Source organism: Chinchilla lanigera, unplaced genomic scaffold, assembly GCF_000276665.1.
Source record: "Chinchilla lanigera isolate Chin_1 unplaced genomic scaffold, ChiLan1.0 scaffold00023, whole genome shotgun sequence".
Classification (NCBI taxonomy): Eukaryota; Metazoa; Chordata; class Mammalia; order Rodentia; family Chinchillidae; genus Chinchilla; species Chinchilla lanigera.
Window position 1 is genome coordinate 14,901,444 of NW_004955424.1, and position 15,697 is coordinate 14,917,140.

The following is a 15,697-nucleotide window of genomic DNA, read 5'->3' on the forward strand; positions in this document are numbered from 1 at the left end:
AGGTATCAGAATTACTTATCTTGTGTACAGCTGATTAAAAATCTGTTACAACAATTATATTGGGAAATGGGTATAAATACACATTTTATGCAGTGAAAATGTTTTTAACTGTATTTTTGAGGGTCATGAATTAAGTTTTTCTTGCTTAGACAGTTTCTATCCATCAGACCTTAATGTATAAGAAATACGTTAAATTTATAATTGTGTGTGTAGATAGTTTTTTTATTTTATTTACTTATTTATTTTTTTGGAAAGAAGTCCTTTTATGCTGTGGTCTTTCCTTCTTATAAAGCTTCTGAAGCCAGTTGTGGTAGTGCACACCTGTAACCCAGCACTCTGGAGGCTGAGGCAGGAGGATTGTTGCGAGTTCGAGGCCAGCCTGGGCTACAGAGTGAGCTCAAGGCCAGCCTGAACTGCATAGGGAGACCCTGTGTCAAAAAGACCAAAAAAAAAAAAAACAACTTCTGGTGTTTCTAGCTAGGCATAGTGGCCACCTGCCTGTTATCCCAGCACTTGGAAAGCTGACATAGGAGGGTCACAAGTTTGAGTCCCACTTGGGTGGCTTAATGACAACTTGTCCCAAAATAAAAAGGGTTAGTAGTGTAGCTCAGTGTGAATGCCCTGGCTTCAGTCCCCAATACAACCAAAAAGGAAAAAGAAAAAAACAAGAAAAATTATTTTCTTTCTGGTTTTCTTTTCTCCAGAAAAATTCCAATTTAACTTTTTTAAGTTAGTGTTTTAAAAAATAATTGTTTAAGCCAGTTGTGGTGGCATATGTCTGTAATCACAGCACTCAGGAGGCTGAGGCAGGAGGATCATTGCGAGTTCGAGACCAGCCTGGGCTACAAAGTGAGCTCAAGGCCAACCTGAACTGCATAGCGAGACCCTGTATAGAAAAGACAAAAAAAAAAAATTTAGTCAAGCATGCTGGTGCACACCTTTAGTATTCCAATTATATGGGAGTTGGAGGCAGGATAGTGAGATCAAGTCCAGATGGCAATTAAGTGAGACCCTATACTACCAAAAATAATAATAATAATTAGCCAAGTTATCTTAGATGTGAAATATTGTCAAGCCTATCTTGTCTTGCTGCATAGTCATCTAATTATGTAGATGGGATCAACAGCTGCTTTTGTGTTTACCTTCTATCATGTTTAATATTGCTGTGTTTTTGGATAAAAGAGAGGGCTGGGGTTACAGCTCAGTGGCACAGCACCTGCCTGGCAAGAGCGAGGTCCTGAGTTCAATTCCTGGTGCCAAAAAAAAAGAGCAGAGCTGGATAAAAGAGAAAAGATCTCTGTGAGACCAGCCAGACACAGTGGCACATGCCTGTAATCCCAATACTCAAGGAGGTTGAAGTAGAAGGATTGGAAATAGCAATCCAGTTTGGGTAACTTAGTGACTTAGCAAGACTCTGTCTCAAAATAAAGATAGGGCTGGGCGTGATGGTGCACTCGTGTAATCCCAGCACTTGGGAGGCTGAGGCAGGAGGATCCTTGCAAGTTTGAAACCAGCCTGGGCTACAAAGTGAGCTCAAGCCCATCCTGAACTGCAGAGCGAGACCCTGTCTCAAAAAAAAAAAGATAGGATTACAGACTGGTGCATGCCCATAATCACAGTTTTTGGGAAGCTGGGGGAGGAGGAATGCCCAGAGTTCAAGTTCAGCCTAGGCTAATCAAGAGTTTGAGGCCAACCTGAACTATATATAGCAAGACCGTTTCAAAAAAAAAAACCACAAAAACTGGGGATGTAGCTCAGTGTTCATTCCCCAGGGACCCCCCCAACTCCCCCCTGACTTTTCAAAAAAGGGGAGGTCTCTGAAAGCATAAGAAAACTCAGGGGGAAAACATTTGGGAAAGTAGGGAAGTTAAAACCAGTCTTCCTTGATCTAGGTCTTGCCCATCAGTGACACTCGCACTCCTTGCTATTGCCAGTCGCTTTAGTGCACTGTCATGAATGCTCAGTAGCAGCCTTGTAACGAAAATGTTCGTGGACAAGGAAGTACAGCAGAGCAGGCATGTAGGCCTCACTGGTCTGTCCGAGTGTAAATCTCCGTTAGTGTTTGTGCTGCTGTTCTCCCTCTCTAGCTGTATATTTGCCTGGGTAAAATCATGATACTCCTGAATAGAAAAGCTGATAATATGTGTGTATTGTTAGTTTCTTTTTACTTCAAAAGTTAGCTTTTCTGGATGTGAAATATTGTCAAGCCTATCTTGTCTTGCCGCATAGTCATGTAATTGTATAGATGGGATCAACAGCTGTTTTTGTTTATTTATTTATTTATTTATTTATTGTCTTTTTGAGACAGGGTCTCGCTGTGCAGTTCAGGCTGACCTTGAGCTCACTTTGTAGCCCAGGCTGGTCTCGAACTTGCAACGATCCTCCTGCCTCAGCCTCCCGAGTGCTGGGATTACAGGCGTATGCCACTGGCCATTGTTTTTAAAATTATATATTTTGACACAGGGTTTCACTAAGTCACTAAATTGCTCAGTCAGGGCTCTGTGTATAGCCCTCTTATTTCAGCCTCTCAGAGTGCCAGAATCACAGCTTTGTGGCATCATACAACTTGAATTATATCATTTTTATACTCTTTTAATTGTGTAAAACGAGGTAATATGTAATCCCAATATAAGAGTTATTTGGTATTTTGTACCGATGGATATAAAATATGGGTTTTTCTGCTTTAATTTATAATAAAACGTTGTAAAGGTTTAGGTTGGGAGAACAGCTCAGTGGTAGAAAATTTGCCTACATAAGGCCTTGGGTTTGATTTTGAGGACCCCAAGAAAAACTAACCCATCCAGGTTTTATTAACATAATCCCAACTATGAAAAGAGAAGGGGAAATTTTTTTTGGTACTGGAACTCGAACTCAGGACATTGTGCTTGCCAGGCAGGTGCTGTGCCACTGAGCTATATCACTGATGAGAAATTTTTTTTAAAAGCTTCTGATCAGATAAAAAAAAATTGTGTCAGAAAGTCCACATTGTAAACCAGGTGTGATGACACACACCTATAATTCCAGCACTGGGGAGGCTCAGATGGGCTCAAGGCCAGCCTCAACTACAAAGAAAGACCCTGTCTCTCTAAAAAAAAGAACACATTATAAAATCTTCTCTAAAGGTTTACCTGCCAGAGAACTTTAGGCTCCACAGTATTTTCAAACAGGTTGAAAAAGGTTGGCTAAAGTTTTCTGCTACTCAAGAAGTTAGAAGTAGCAAGGAGATACATGCTTTTGTAGCAATAAAAAGTAACAAGTGGGGTATAGAAAAAAATCATAAAATGTCACTGGTTGTGATGGTGCACACCTATAAGCCCAGCACTGCAGAAGCTGAGGCAGGAGGATCATGATGAGTTTAAGGCCAGTCTGAACTACATAGAGAGACCCCCATGTCTGCCTGTCTGTCTGTCTCTCTCTCTCATACGCGCACACACACACACACAACACACACCAAAAATAATAAAATGTTAAAACAAAAACTTTTTTTTGTTGTTTTGAGACAAGGCCTTAAGGCTAGGTAGCCCAGGTTGGCTTCAAGCTCACAGTGATCCTCCTGCCTCAGCCTCCCAAGTGCTGGGATTACAGGCAGGTGTCACTATCCCTGGTTTAAGCCTTCAGAACTATGTAGCTTGAAGAAATAATTATATTATGGTGGGGAGAAAATACAAATACTATATCTGTATTTGTATAAAATATAAATATTATATTTATAGCTAGATATTATTACTAAATTATAGTAGCATAGCATAACCTGTCAAAGAAGATAACTTATATTAAAAGTTTTTGATACTTTTGTGGTACTGGAGATCACACTAAACTATGTCCCTAGCCTTTTTACTTATTTTTATTTTAAATTTTAGAGCAAGTCTTAGTTGCCAAACTGGGTTTGAACTTGTGATCCTCCTGCCTCAGCCTCCCATGGGCTGGGATTACATGCATGTGCCACCATACCTGGCTGAAGAAGATAGCTTTCTATATAGTTTGCTCTTAAGTGCTTACTTGCGGGGGGGGGGGCAATAATAGGGAGTGAACCTAGGGCCTTGTGCATGGGGGGCAAGCACTACACACCTAAACTGAATCCCTTTTTTTTTTGCACTGGGAATCGAACTCATGACCTCAGGCTTGCCAGACCACCTATGCCACTGAGCTATATCCCCAGCCCGCCCCCCCTTTTTTTAATGTTTCCTTTTTTATGTAAAAGTTTGCTTGTGGTATAAATCATTCTCTGTGACCTGATAACTGAAGTATATAAAACTTGGTTTTAAAATCTCTATACATAATTTTAAGATAATCGAAGAGGGCCAGGGCTTTAGCTCAGCGGCATAAGCGCCTGTCTGGCAAGTGCAAGGTCCTGAGTTCGATTCCTGGTATCCAAAAAAGAAAAAAAAAAAAAGATAATCGAAGAATAAAGCTTAAAATTGACTTTTGTATCCCTTTTCCAACAGACAGCTGGAAATGATCCGTACTGTTTTGTGGAGTTTCATGAACATCGCCATGCAGCTGCAGCACTAGCTGCTATGAATGGGCGGAAGATAATGGGTAAGGTAAGCTGTCGTAATGAAAGGTGACTTGTCTGGAAATTTTTAAATTGTTTATGGTTTGATTCTCTTTTTAGAAGCCTTATATTGTTGGGTGTGGTGGTGCACACCTGTAATCTTCAGCCCACAGAGGATTGAGGCAGGAGGATTCCTGTGTATTAGAGGCCAGTCTAGACTACATGGCAAGACCCTATCTCCAACAAAAAGCATTATATTCACTTTATAGCAAAAGGTTGATTACGTATTCACATTTCATATTTAAAGGTAGGGTAAAGCTTTTAGAAGCAAAGAGGCCTGTGTTTATATTTGCATTCTCTCTGGTTCCTTGCACATGATCTTTTTTTTTTTTAAATTTATTGGTACATTGTAGGTATACATAAGTTCACATGATAAAAAAATATTGTTCACATAACTCAAGCTTGGATGAAACATCTAGCAACGTTGGATGTTAATGGGTAATAATAAAGGGAAAATCTTTTGGTTCCTTTGGTAAAAAAGGTTATTTGAACATAAATAGAGATGTATAAAGATGAGGATATTTCAAGCCAGGCACATTGTTCATCGGTAGAGCCCTTGCCTATTACAAGCAATGCTTTGGTTCATCCCTAGTACAGTGTCAGAGGGATTTGTGTAAATGTAGGTTCCAAAGGTAGTTAGAACTTTGACCAGAACTGGTATCCCTCTGATTGTTTAATCATAAAATAATACCTTTTCTATGTCTTCATAGATAAAAACCTTATTTTGAACTTTTATTATTACAAGGACCGGGGAGATATAGCTCAGTGACGCAGTGCCTGCCTGGCAAGCACAAGGTCCTGAGTTCAATTCCCTATACCAAAAAATAACAACAAAAAACTTTTATTGTTATGGAGTATAAATGCATAAATTTTCTTTTAGGAAGTCAAAGTGAATTGGGCAACAACCCCCAGCAGTCAAAAGAAAGATACAAGCAGTAAGTATATTTTGTACCCTTTGAACATTTGTGTTTATTATACCCTGTAGTTTTATTGTAAAGCATATAAACATCATACATGTTTGCAGTAATATTTTGATCGTTATCCTAAGATATGATTTGATGTGTTTGTGTTAATAAATTTAAGAACAAATCTAATCTTTGTCATCAGGTAGTACCGTTGTCAGCACACAGCGTTCACAAGGTAATTGTATCTTCTTAAACATAAAATGAAATCTCTTGCAAAGGCTATTCACTAACCACCTGAAGTTTTTTTGTTTGATATTGGGGGGAGGTGGGAGGGAGGAGATAATATTTCTATTTGTCTCTTTGGCAGTATTTTCCCCCTATTTCCTGTTGTTCATGAAATGTGGCTTGTCCACTACTGTAGTGCTAGTTAGTACCCCTTGGTGTAGCAGCTGATTTCCTAGAAATACTTTCACCAGCGAAAGGGCAAGATACTCTGCTTCCTTGAGGTCACCAGATCTTCCAAGTGCTCAAGTTGCTCCTAAAACTGTTCCCCAAAGAGTAGCCCAGTATGTTGCTGAAGGCCTGCCAAATAGGGGTAACCTTTCTTTCCAAATATACTTTGTCAAGATTGATATATATATAGATACATATATATCTATATATATATTCCTTTAAAAATGTTTGTCCAACATTTTGCATTTTTAAGTGTTTCTTTTTTGAGTGTTGTCTTTAAAAAAAAGTCACATATGGGGTGATTATTTCTTTCCAGTGCTTTTTAATGGTTCTGATGTGAAGTGAAGGGATTACTGTTGTTCATTCTGTTGCCTTCAGTCTTAGTTCACTTGCACATGGATTCACATAAACTGAATGGTGTAATGTCTGGGCAACCAAAACTGTTGGCTTTTGAGAAAACTGTCAAAATACTTTAACATCAAACTGTTGCAATGCAAGGTATTTCTTTGATTGTTCTTCACAAAATATGGTTAAACCAAGTAGATCATGTAGCTAGCTTCAGTAAATTGTCTTAACTGAGGCAAATCTAGTCTACAGAACTCACAGTACCACTATTTCATTTTAATTTGTAAAGCCTTAATATAGTGGTAAAATGAATAAAAGTAAATAATTACTATTAGATCGGTAACTCTTTAATTTTTTTGCAGAACTGAAATTTGTTATATATTAGTTTATTCTCTTAGACTAGTATAATTGACTATAAATAGAAATGTAACTATGAGTTTTCAGTTAGCTGTATCAGTCTTTTTAGAAGAATCTTTCCTGTATTGTTACCTTGATTTATGTTTAAAATTAATAGGATTTTTATACAGATAGTATAGTGTTTTATTTATGCTTTATATTATAATCTATAAATTATTTTAAGAATACTTTATTGGATAGATTATAGTATTTTCCAAATTCTAACGTTCTATTTTTCTTTTCACTTCCCCTTTTATCCCCTTATAAGATCATTTCCATGTCTTTGTTGGTGATCTCAGTCCAGAAATTACAACTGAAGATATAAAAGCAGCTTTTGCACCATTTGGAAGAATATCGTAAGTAACAGAAGATAAATAAAATACTCATAATTAGAAACAATTTTATGTAAAGTAATTTGAAAATAGTTATGTTGTGAATTTGGGATACTCATTTTAACTCTTGAACATAGTGTATTAAAGTGTTTAGAGATCATTCAAGATGTTAATAGGAAAAGAGTATTTTACCATTAATGAATAAATCTCTAATCTTCACTTATTTTAAAATCCCTTTTCCACTAGCATTAGTTTTTAAGAGACATTTGTTACTGTACATGTTATAGTTTCTTATATAGATCATTTTGCTATCTTGATAGTAATCTTTAGTAACTTGTGCTTTGACTAAGCAATTGTTTGGGCACTTCTATGATACCATGCATTTTGTGTTAATTTAACAACAAAAAAACTTTAACAAAAAAAGCATTTGTTAAATGTTATTTCCCAGTTTTTGTCTTTTTTTAATGTTAACAAAATAGTGCCTTACAGGTTTTGTAAAGCACTATCTTGCTTGCATTTGATATTAATCACACATTTTAGGTCCTTTCTAAATATCTTTATTCAAGGTAGCATTCATCATAGAAGAACTCTAATATTTTGAAAAGCATGCCATATTAGAAAGAGAATAACTAGCTTTTTGTAATACTTTCTTAGGAGTAATTGTTGAATTTAGAAAACAATTTTTTTTTTAGGGTTTCTGGTTGTTTTTTATTGTTTTAGCTAGAAGAGTAGTAAAAAGAACGTGGTTCGGGTTGAATAGACCAACAGCAAAAACTGGGAGGTGAGGAAACTGGAAAGTAAATGCCAGTAGCAATGGTGATGAGTTTTAGGAGTTTTCACTTGAAGAGTTGTAGTTCATTGGTAAGAAGACGAAAATGCATAGTGACTAAAGAGTGGCCAGTTTTAAAGGCAGTCACAAGACTGGGGCTTATAAATGGACTCTTCTGTTAAATGATATTTGTCTTTGTGAGAACTGATTAGGAAAATAACATTTTAATTTCTTGATCTTCTTTGCTTTAGTGTTTCAGTAATGGTTAGGTTGCTTTCAGATAGGTAGACTTGAATATTTGGCTATTGAAGCATTCTATAATTCCCTGTTTACAGAACTTAGGGTGCTTTCATTTTGTTGTGCAGAATCTATGAAGTTTCATACTATCCTCAGAGTAGTCATAGGACCTTACAGGATTAAGAACTCTGTTTTAGATCTTTGCTACTACTTTCTCAGAGAACCTTTTGGAGAGAAATAAAGAGTTGAATAGATTGTAGGGCTGACATTTCCTGAAGCTTTGAAAAGAAAATATTTTTTCTAACCTTTAAAAAAGATTAGCTACTTTGTTAAGTGCTTCAGTTTTTTTATTTAGGTAGCTGTGCTTATAAAATGGGAAATCTAGTTTGGGATTACACAAATATTGTTTAGTAATTGGTGAGTTTAAATTGAATAACCAAATTGTAGCAACTTCTTTATTTTACTCATGGGTCAGTAATTTCTTTTCGTTAAATATGGTATATTGGCCGGGTATGGTGGTGCATACCTGTAATCCCAGCACTTGGGAGGCTGAGACAGGAGGAATCACCATGAGTTCAAGGCCCATGTAGTGAGTTGAAGGCCCATCCTGAACTATATAGTGAGACCTTGTCTCAGAAAACCAAAATACAGCCGGGGATGGTGGCACATGCCTGTAATCCCAGCACTCGGGAGGCTGAGACAGGAGGATCGTTGCCAGTTCGAGACCAGCCTGGGCTACAAAGTGAGCTCAAGGCCAGCCTGAACTGCATATCGAGGCCCTGTCTCAAAAAGACGAAAAAAAAACCAAAAAAACAGAATACATACATACATATATACATACATATAGTATATTGGTATCATTTTTAGTTTGGATTTTGTTATGGTCCCACAATCACTGATGGAATGGATGTATCTTTTTTTTTTTTTCTGTAAGGCTTTTCTTTAAATTTTATCATTTTTAGTTGAGGTAATGCACAATCTGAGCTTGAGGTTATGCAAGGAGTTCACTTTCCTAAATTCAAAAGAACCATTTGGCAATGAATAGCGTATTTTTCTGATTTTTATAATTGTTGTTAAAGGAAATAGATTGACAGCTATATGTTGAACAGTTCTCATTATAGTTAGTCTCTATAGAGAGACGAAAACAGTGTTTAGCGTATTAAAGATGTTACAATGAACGGTGGCCAGTTAAACTATTTAGTATAAGAAATACACTTTCCTTATTTTACACAGCTTAAACTTTTCCTGTTTCTTGAGGCTAGGGTAACATAGCAAATTTTGGGATAGACGTGTATTAGCTACCAAATTAAATGCATGTGTACCATATAGATAATTTAAGAAGTATTTTTACATATTGAGAAGTGACTTACATTAGCTTCCCCTTTTCACCAGCACCTCCTTGTCATTTTCACTGCACTTAATAAATCACCCCTAAATTAGCCTAAAATATGCTTATGTATACTTAATTAATATACAATTACATTGCATGGCTTTCTGACTTGGGTTTTTGTTATAAAAGTGCCTGTTTTGTTCATGTGTCCTGAGAGAACAAGCATTGTGACATACCTGGCTAACTTAAAAGCAGATTGCCTGTGAAGCACAGTTTGAGTCCAATTTTTTGAGGTATGGAGTTTTAGCTATCATGGCTGGGTTTTTACTCAATCTCAAATAATAGGGCTCTGGTTATTTTGCAGAGTGTCTCTGAAGAATGGACAGAATTGCCCTGGCTAACTACAAGCTACGGTTCACAGTGGATAAATGTTGGCGTGCTTTTTTACTTTTCTGATTTTTTACAATTTCGCTTTTATTATCTTGTAGTTTCCAATCAATCTTAATATGAATGCTATTATAAAATTCAGTATAAAATCTTTCTTATATAATTTAAAACTAAAGTGTGTATCTAGTATTTTTCTTCAGTGATTTAACGTTTCTGAAATATCAACTTCTCACTTTACCCTAGCCCAAAATGGGGGTGTAGATTGATTTGAGAAAATGCAATAATTTAGTTAGTTTAGGAAATATATAATTTTAAAAATTCTTTTAGTTTCCAGTTTTCTATTTTAATTTTTTAATGATTAGGTAGAGTATGGTGTCAAATAGCAAATTATAAGTTGCATGGTTAAAGAAAGCCATTCATTTACTGTGCTTGGGAAACTTTTAAGTGTTTAAGTAGTAATTCATAAGAATAGCTACTTTCACCATGCTTAATATATAAAATTAAAAGAAACATTTTGAAGTGGGAGGCAGTTTTTTTATAATATATACATATATTTAAGAATTACTGATTTGCATGTCTATAAAGCCTCATTTGCTAATACTTGATAAATTTTATAGTGAAAGGTACATTTTCATTAAAGGCTCACTTTAATGATGGTGAAACATGAAAATGAGTTGTGTGTGAAATTCTCACTTTGTATCCAGAGGACGTTTAGCAAACCTAAACTTCTGATTGTTTCTGTTTGCAGAGATGCTCGAGTGGTAAAAGACATGGCAACAGGAAAGTCTAAGGGATATGGCTTTGTCTCCTTTTTCAACAAATGGGTGAGCTCAATCAGAAGTGCATGTGCAGCGCTTTAAGAGTAAAAAATGGAAACACTCGGTTTTACTAATTTTTCTTTCATCTACTACTTATTCGTTTCACTGATAATTAGCACTCTCACTAAGAAGATACCTTCTTTCTCCTATTTATCTATTCAGCACGTACTTAGCACCTGACACATGCAAAGTATGGATAAAATGTTTCATAATATATAAACAGATGTTTAGATTATCAGCCAAAAGTTGATGTTGAAGAATCTTATTTATGGGGGCTGAACATGTTACTTAGGAGTAGAGCACAAATAGCATGTTTGAGGCCCTTGGTTCACTCAAGGAAAGAAAACCTTACTTATGAATTCAATTTATGCCGGGCATGGTGGCGTACACCTGTAATCCCCGCACTCAGGAGGCTGAGGCAGGAGGATTGTTGCAAGTTTGAGACCAGCCGAGGCTACAAAGTGAGCTCAAGGCCAGCCTGAACTGCATAGCAAGACTCTGTCTCAAAAAGACAAAAAAAAAAAAAAGAATTCAATTCATTATCTCCTTTTTTGTATCTCCATGATAATTAACAAGTAAGCAAATGCTGTCTAGCACAGTGTTATATGCCTATAATCCTAGCACATGGGAGGTGGGAAGCTAAGGCAGCATAGTTCTAGTCTGGGCTACATAATGCATTCAAGGTCAGCCTGGACTACATAGAAAAGTCTGTCTCAAAAAATTAGGAAATCCTGGTACCGGAGAAAAACCAAAAAAAAAAAAAAAATTAGGAAAGTACTGTGATGGATGAGAACTTTTTAAAAAATTATCTATTAATGTATTTGAGATATTACCGTAGTTTCCTTTGATTATTGAACACCAGCTTACATAGACTTTAAATTTCTAGATTTTGCAGAGGAAAGAAAGGATCTTGTGGTACTAGTTATGGAGAGAATTCTGTGTATGTTATTGGGTGAAGAAGAAGGGACATATATGTGTGTCGTGTTTCTAGTCATATTTTTTTTTTTTTCTGCTGGTACTAGGTATTGGATGCAGAACCTTCACACTGAATTGCATCCCATCCCACTTTTTATCTGGGATTAGAGTTTGTCACCGTGCCCGATTTTGTACCTTCTTGTTTCCATGCAGGGATAAACACTGTAACAGGGATTCCTGTTGGGAGTGAGATTTGAGAACTAGGTAGATGGAACAGTGCACTTTGTGTTGTACTTTTTAATGTTTTAGTGTTGTAAATGTATTGCCAATTTAAATAGTAAAGCGCTTTAAATTTTCTAATATCTTAACTGAATATTGTGGTACCAGAGATTGAACTCAGGACCTTGTACATGCTAGGCAAGTGTTCTACCATTGAGCTACATCCCCAGTCCAAACTGAACTATTGAAAGCAATTAAATGCATCAGGATCACATTTGCAAAAACAACAGGACTGCATGGTCGGAGAATTTATATACACAGACTTACAGCTGGGCATGGTGGAGCACACCTGTAATGCCAGCACTCAGGAGGCTGAGCCAGGAGGATCAGCATGAGTTCAAGGCCAGCTTATGCTACATAGTGGGAAACTGTCTCAAGAAAACAAACAGACAAACCAAATTTTGCAGTATACTTCAAGATTTCATCCTTGAATTTTATTGCTCACTGTTATGACTAATGGTTATCTACAGTAAATACAAAGGAACTGTACCTTCTGAGTGCCTTAGAAAGAACTTAGAACTTTTGTTGTACAAGTTTTTTCTTACGTTAGTAAATTGAATATTTTGAAAACGATATTATATCATTTCTTGGTGACTCCAGATCAAATTTGTGAACATCATTTGTTAGTATGCTGTGATATAATTGAATATGTATGTATCTCTGGGTTAAAATATCTATGTGCAGCTATACCAGTGGCCCAAAATGTCATGTTTTTTTAGTTCCTGTGTTTACCTATAGTGACCTAATGTCTGTTGATTCCTAACCATGAACTTTTACTGTCTAATTATTCACTATAAGTGCTTGCAATTATTTACCTAAAATTTAATATCCAAATCAGAAATTTGCTGTAAAAATCTATATATGGCTAACAAGTCTTGGCAAGAGCATCAAATTTACTACAATTGTAACTAAGCTGTTCTCAGAGCAATGTTACATCTTGTGCTGGGCATGATGGTGCACGTCTGTAATCCCAGCACTCTGGAGGCTGAAGAAGGATACTGTGAGTTTGAGGCTAGCCTGGGGTACATAGTGAGTTCAAGGCTGGCCTGAACTACATAGCAAGACTCTTGCACATGCACACACACAAAGATAATTAACAGTTGGGCTGTTTCCAAGTAAAGATAATTTTAAAGCGCCATTGCATTTTTGAAAAGCTGTCATACATTGTGTATTTTGTAAAGCACTTTCACTTTAACAACATATGTAAAAAGCACCAAGTTTCCTTTACTGTTAAAAGTTGTAGAACATCAAATAATAGTGGATTTTTTGTTGTTTCTAATGTGCGGAACAGGATGCCGAAAACGCCATTCAACAGATGGGTGGCCAGTGGCTTGGTGGAAGACAAATCAGAACTAACTGGGCAACCCGAAAGCCTCCAGCTCCAAAGAGTACATATGAGTGTAGGTGTATTGGAGAAGAAAAGCAAATGTGGAATTTTGGAGAAAGATACACTAGATTTTAAATGTTAGACCTGTTCCCGGAGACTTATTGCAGAAATAGATGAGAAGCAAATCAAGACTACTGTTCAAAAATGTACTTAGTTTTCATTTTTGTAACTTTAAATAATAAATTATATTATCTTTAATGTTAAGTCTCCTTTTAAATAGAGAATACTGGGTAATGATGTAGACATTCTTATCTTGGGGGATTTTTAATCCTAAACTTGAAAGTAATAAGTATTTTGTAACTATTTTGATCAAGGTAAATACTGGCATTACAGTAGTACAGTTCATGCTGTTTTTCTCCTTCTGAACATTTTCTCTAAGGAACTAAAGATATAAAACTTCTTCCTTCTCAGCAAACACTAAACAGCTATCATATGACGAGGTTGTGAGTCAGTCCAGTCCAAGCAACTGTACTGTGTACTGTGGAGGAGTTACTTCCGGGCTTACAGGTATGGGAGCTTTACTTGTGGTATATTGAAATTAATTTTTAAACCAAGAAACTCAGTATTTGTAGGATTGTAATATAATTTATTATAGTTTCTTCTGTTTTTATTTTTTTAATAGAACAGTTAATGCGTCAGACTTTTTCACCATTTGGACAAATAATGGAAATTCGAGTCTTTCCAGATAAAGGATATTCATTTGTTCGGTAGGAGTGGTTTTTTCTTTTTTCATTTTACTCTTTGTGGTACTGGGGGTTGAATTTAGGCCCTTCACAGTAAACTACATCCCAACTCTTCTTTTCTTTTTTTTTTTTTTTTGTCTTTTTGAGAAAGGGTCTCAACCAGTGCAGTTCAGGCTGGCCTTGAACTCACTTTGTAGTCCAGTCTGGCCTCAATTCGCAACAGTCCTCTGTCTCAGCCTCCCGAGTGCTGGGATTACAGGCATGCACCACTATGCCCAGCTTTCATTCATAAATATTTAAAAGAACATATAGGGCTGGGGATGTATCTCAGAGGCACAGCAGCCTGGCAAGTGCAAGGTCCTGAGTTCAAGTCCCAGTACCAAAAAAAAAAGGGAATATATACTGGTGATTCTTAATATTGTTTCTGATAGGTTCAATTCCCATGAAAGTGCAGCACATGCAATTGTTTCTGTTAATGGTACTACAATTGAAGGTCATGTTGTGAAATGCTATTGGGGCAAAGAAACTCTCGATATGATAAATCCTGTGCAACAGGTGAGCAAATCCTTTGGAAAATAATTTCTGTGCTAATCATATTTATTGTATTTATTTATTTTTAAAGTAATGTTTATTTAAAATGAAGATTATTCATAATATTTTTAAATAAGTTTCTAGCTCAATTCATATTATATAAGGGCTCTTCCTACGTGTGTTATAGTTCCAGAGTGGTGTTTCATGGATTGCAGTGGTGACATGATGAGTGTAACCATCTCATTTTCCTCATGCTTACACAGTGGATTTTAAAATCCTCCGACAAACCTAACAGGGTATTAAATCTTTTTTTAATACTTCATAGATTTATCCACATACTACGTGGAGAACTCACAGGCATGTTTGACTCAATTGAGTAAAAAAAAAAGTAATAATAAATATATTTAGAACTTGGCATTTTATTCTAGAGTTTGTGCCATTTGTTTTCCCAGGCTGCTCTAGTGGTCAGTGGAGCATAGAAGTGAGAGGAAAATGCTAACCTATATAGATTTCTTAAATTAACCAAATACAAGAATAAGTTATCTTTGTACCTTCCTAATCTGAAGGAAACAATCATGTGGATAAATGACCAAACACTTAAACATTATACTAAATTCAGTATTTATTACAGGAGCATTATCTGCTGCCTTAAAAGGATTGCCATGCAGAGTATCTTGTAGAGTTACAGCAATATAACCTCATTATCCTGTCATTTTAATTATAATGATGTCCCTAAGTTTCAGCTAACTGTTTTTGGTATATCAGGGCTGTATATGTACAACTAACTTCAAATAGAACTAAAGCATGTGTTGTAATTTTTTCTAATAGCAGAATCAAATTGGATATCCACAACCTTATGGCCAGTGGGGCCAGTGGTATGGAAATGCACAACAGATTGGCCAGTATATGCCTAATGGTTGGCAGGTACCTGCATATGGAATGTATGGCCAAGCATGGAACCAGCAGGGGTTTAAGTAAGCATATTTGATCTTTTGTTATGTTAACCTTTGGAAATACCAAAAAGAAATTTTAAGTAATCAGTAGGTAATATGACCCCCAATGTACAGTAAAATGTAACTGTAACCTATAAAGGACTTAATTTAGAATACTTTTTAACTTATAGTTTCAAATATTTCTGTTTAGAAATTTGCTTAAGAGCCAGGCATGGTGGTACACACTTGTAATCCTAGCATCTGGGAGGCTGAGGTGAGGCAGGAAGATTGCTTCGAGTTTGAGGCCAGCCTGGACTACATAGTGATACCCTATCTATATTTTTTTTTTTTTGGCCAAGAATTTTTTTGCATTAAAATATAATCAGGGTCATACAAATTTTGGTGATGTCTGGAAATAAAGAGAGTAATTTTTTGTAAGAAAG

General features: G+C 36.1%; 1 protein-coding gene across 8 annotated transcripts in view; it reads left to right on the forward strand.

The window, feature by feature from the left end:
* Positions 1–15,697, forward strand: part of Tia1 (TIA1 cytotoxic granule-associated RNA binding protein) — a 33,123-nt gene that overhangs the window by 13,722 nt on the left and 3,704 nt on the right. For 4 of the 8 annotated variants that reach the window (XM_005385618.2, XM_005385623.2, XM_005385620.2 and 1 more), the window contains 10 exons: positions 4,446–4,544; positions 5,436–5,490; positions 5,663–5,695; positions 6,923–7,010; positions 10,458–10,533; positions 13,013–13,121; positions 13,520–13,615; positions 13,731–13,815; positions 14,223–14,346; positions 15,151–15,296. In XM_005385618.2, coding sequence (XP_005385675.1) covers positions 4,446–4,544; positions 5,436–5,490; positions 5,663–5,695; positions 6,923–7,010; positions 10,458–10,533; positions 13,013–13,121; positions 13,520–13,615; positions 13,731–13,815; positions 14,223–14,346; positions 15,151–15,296 — 911 coding nt within the window. Of the gene's footprint in view, positions 1–4,445; positions 4,545–5,435; positions 5,491–5,662; positions 5,696–6,922; positions 7,011–10,457; positions 10,534–13,012; positions 13,122–13,519; positions 13,616–13,730; positions 13,816–14,222; positions 14,347–14,509; positions 14,619–15,150; positions 15,297–15,697 lie in introns of those variants that run through there. The other 4 variants (XM_005385621.2, XM_005385622.2, XR_001234178.1 and 1 more) reach the window with 3 other exon arrangements.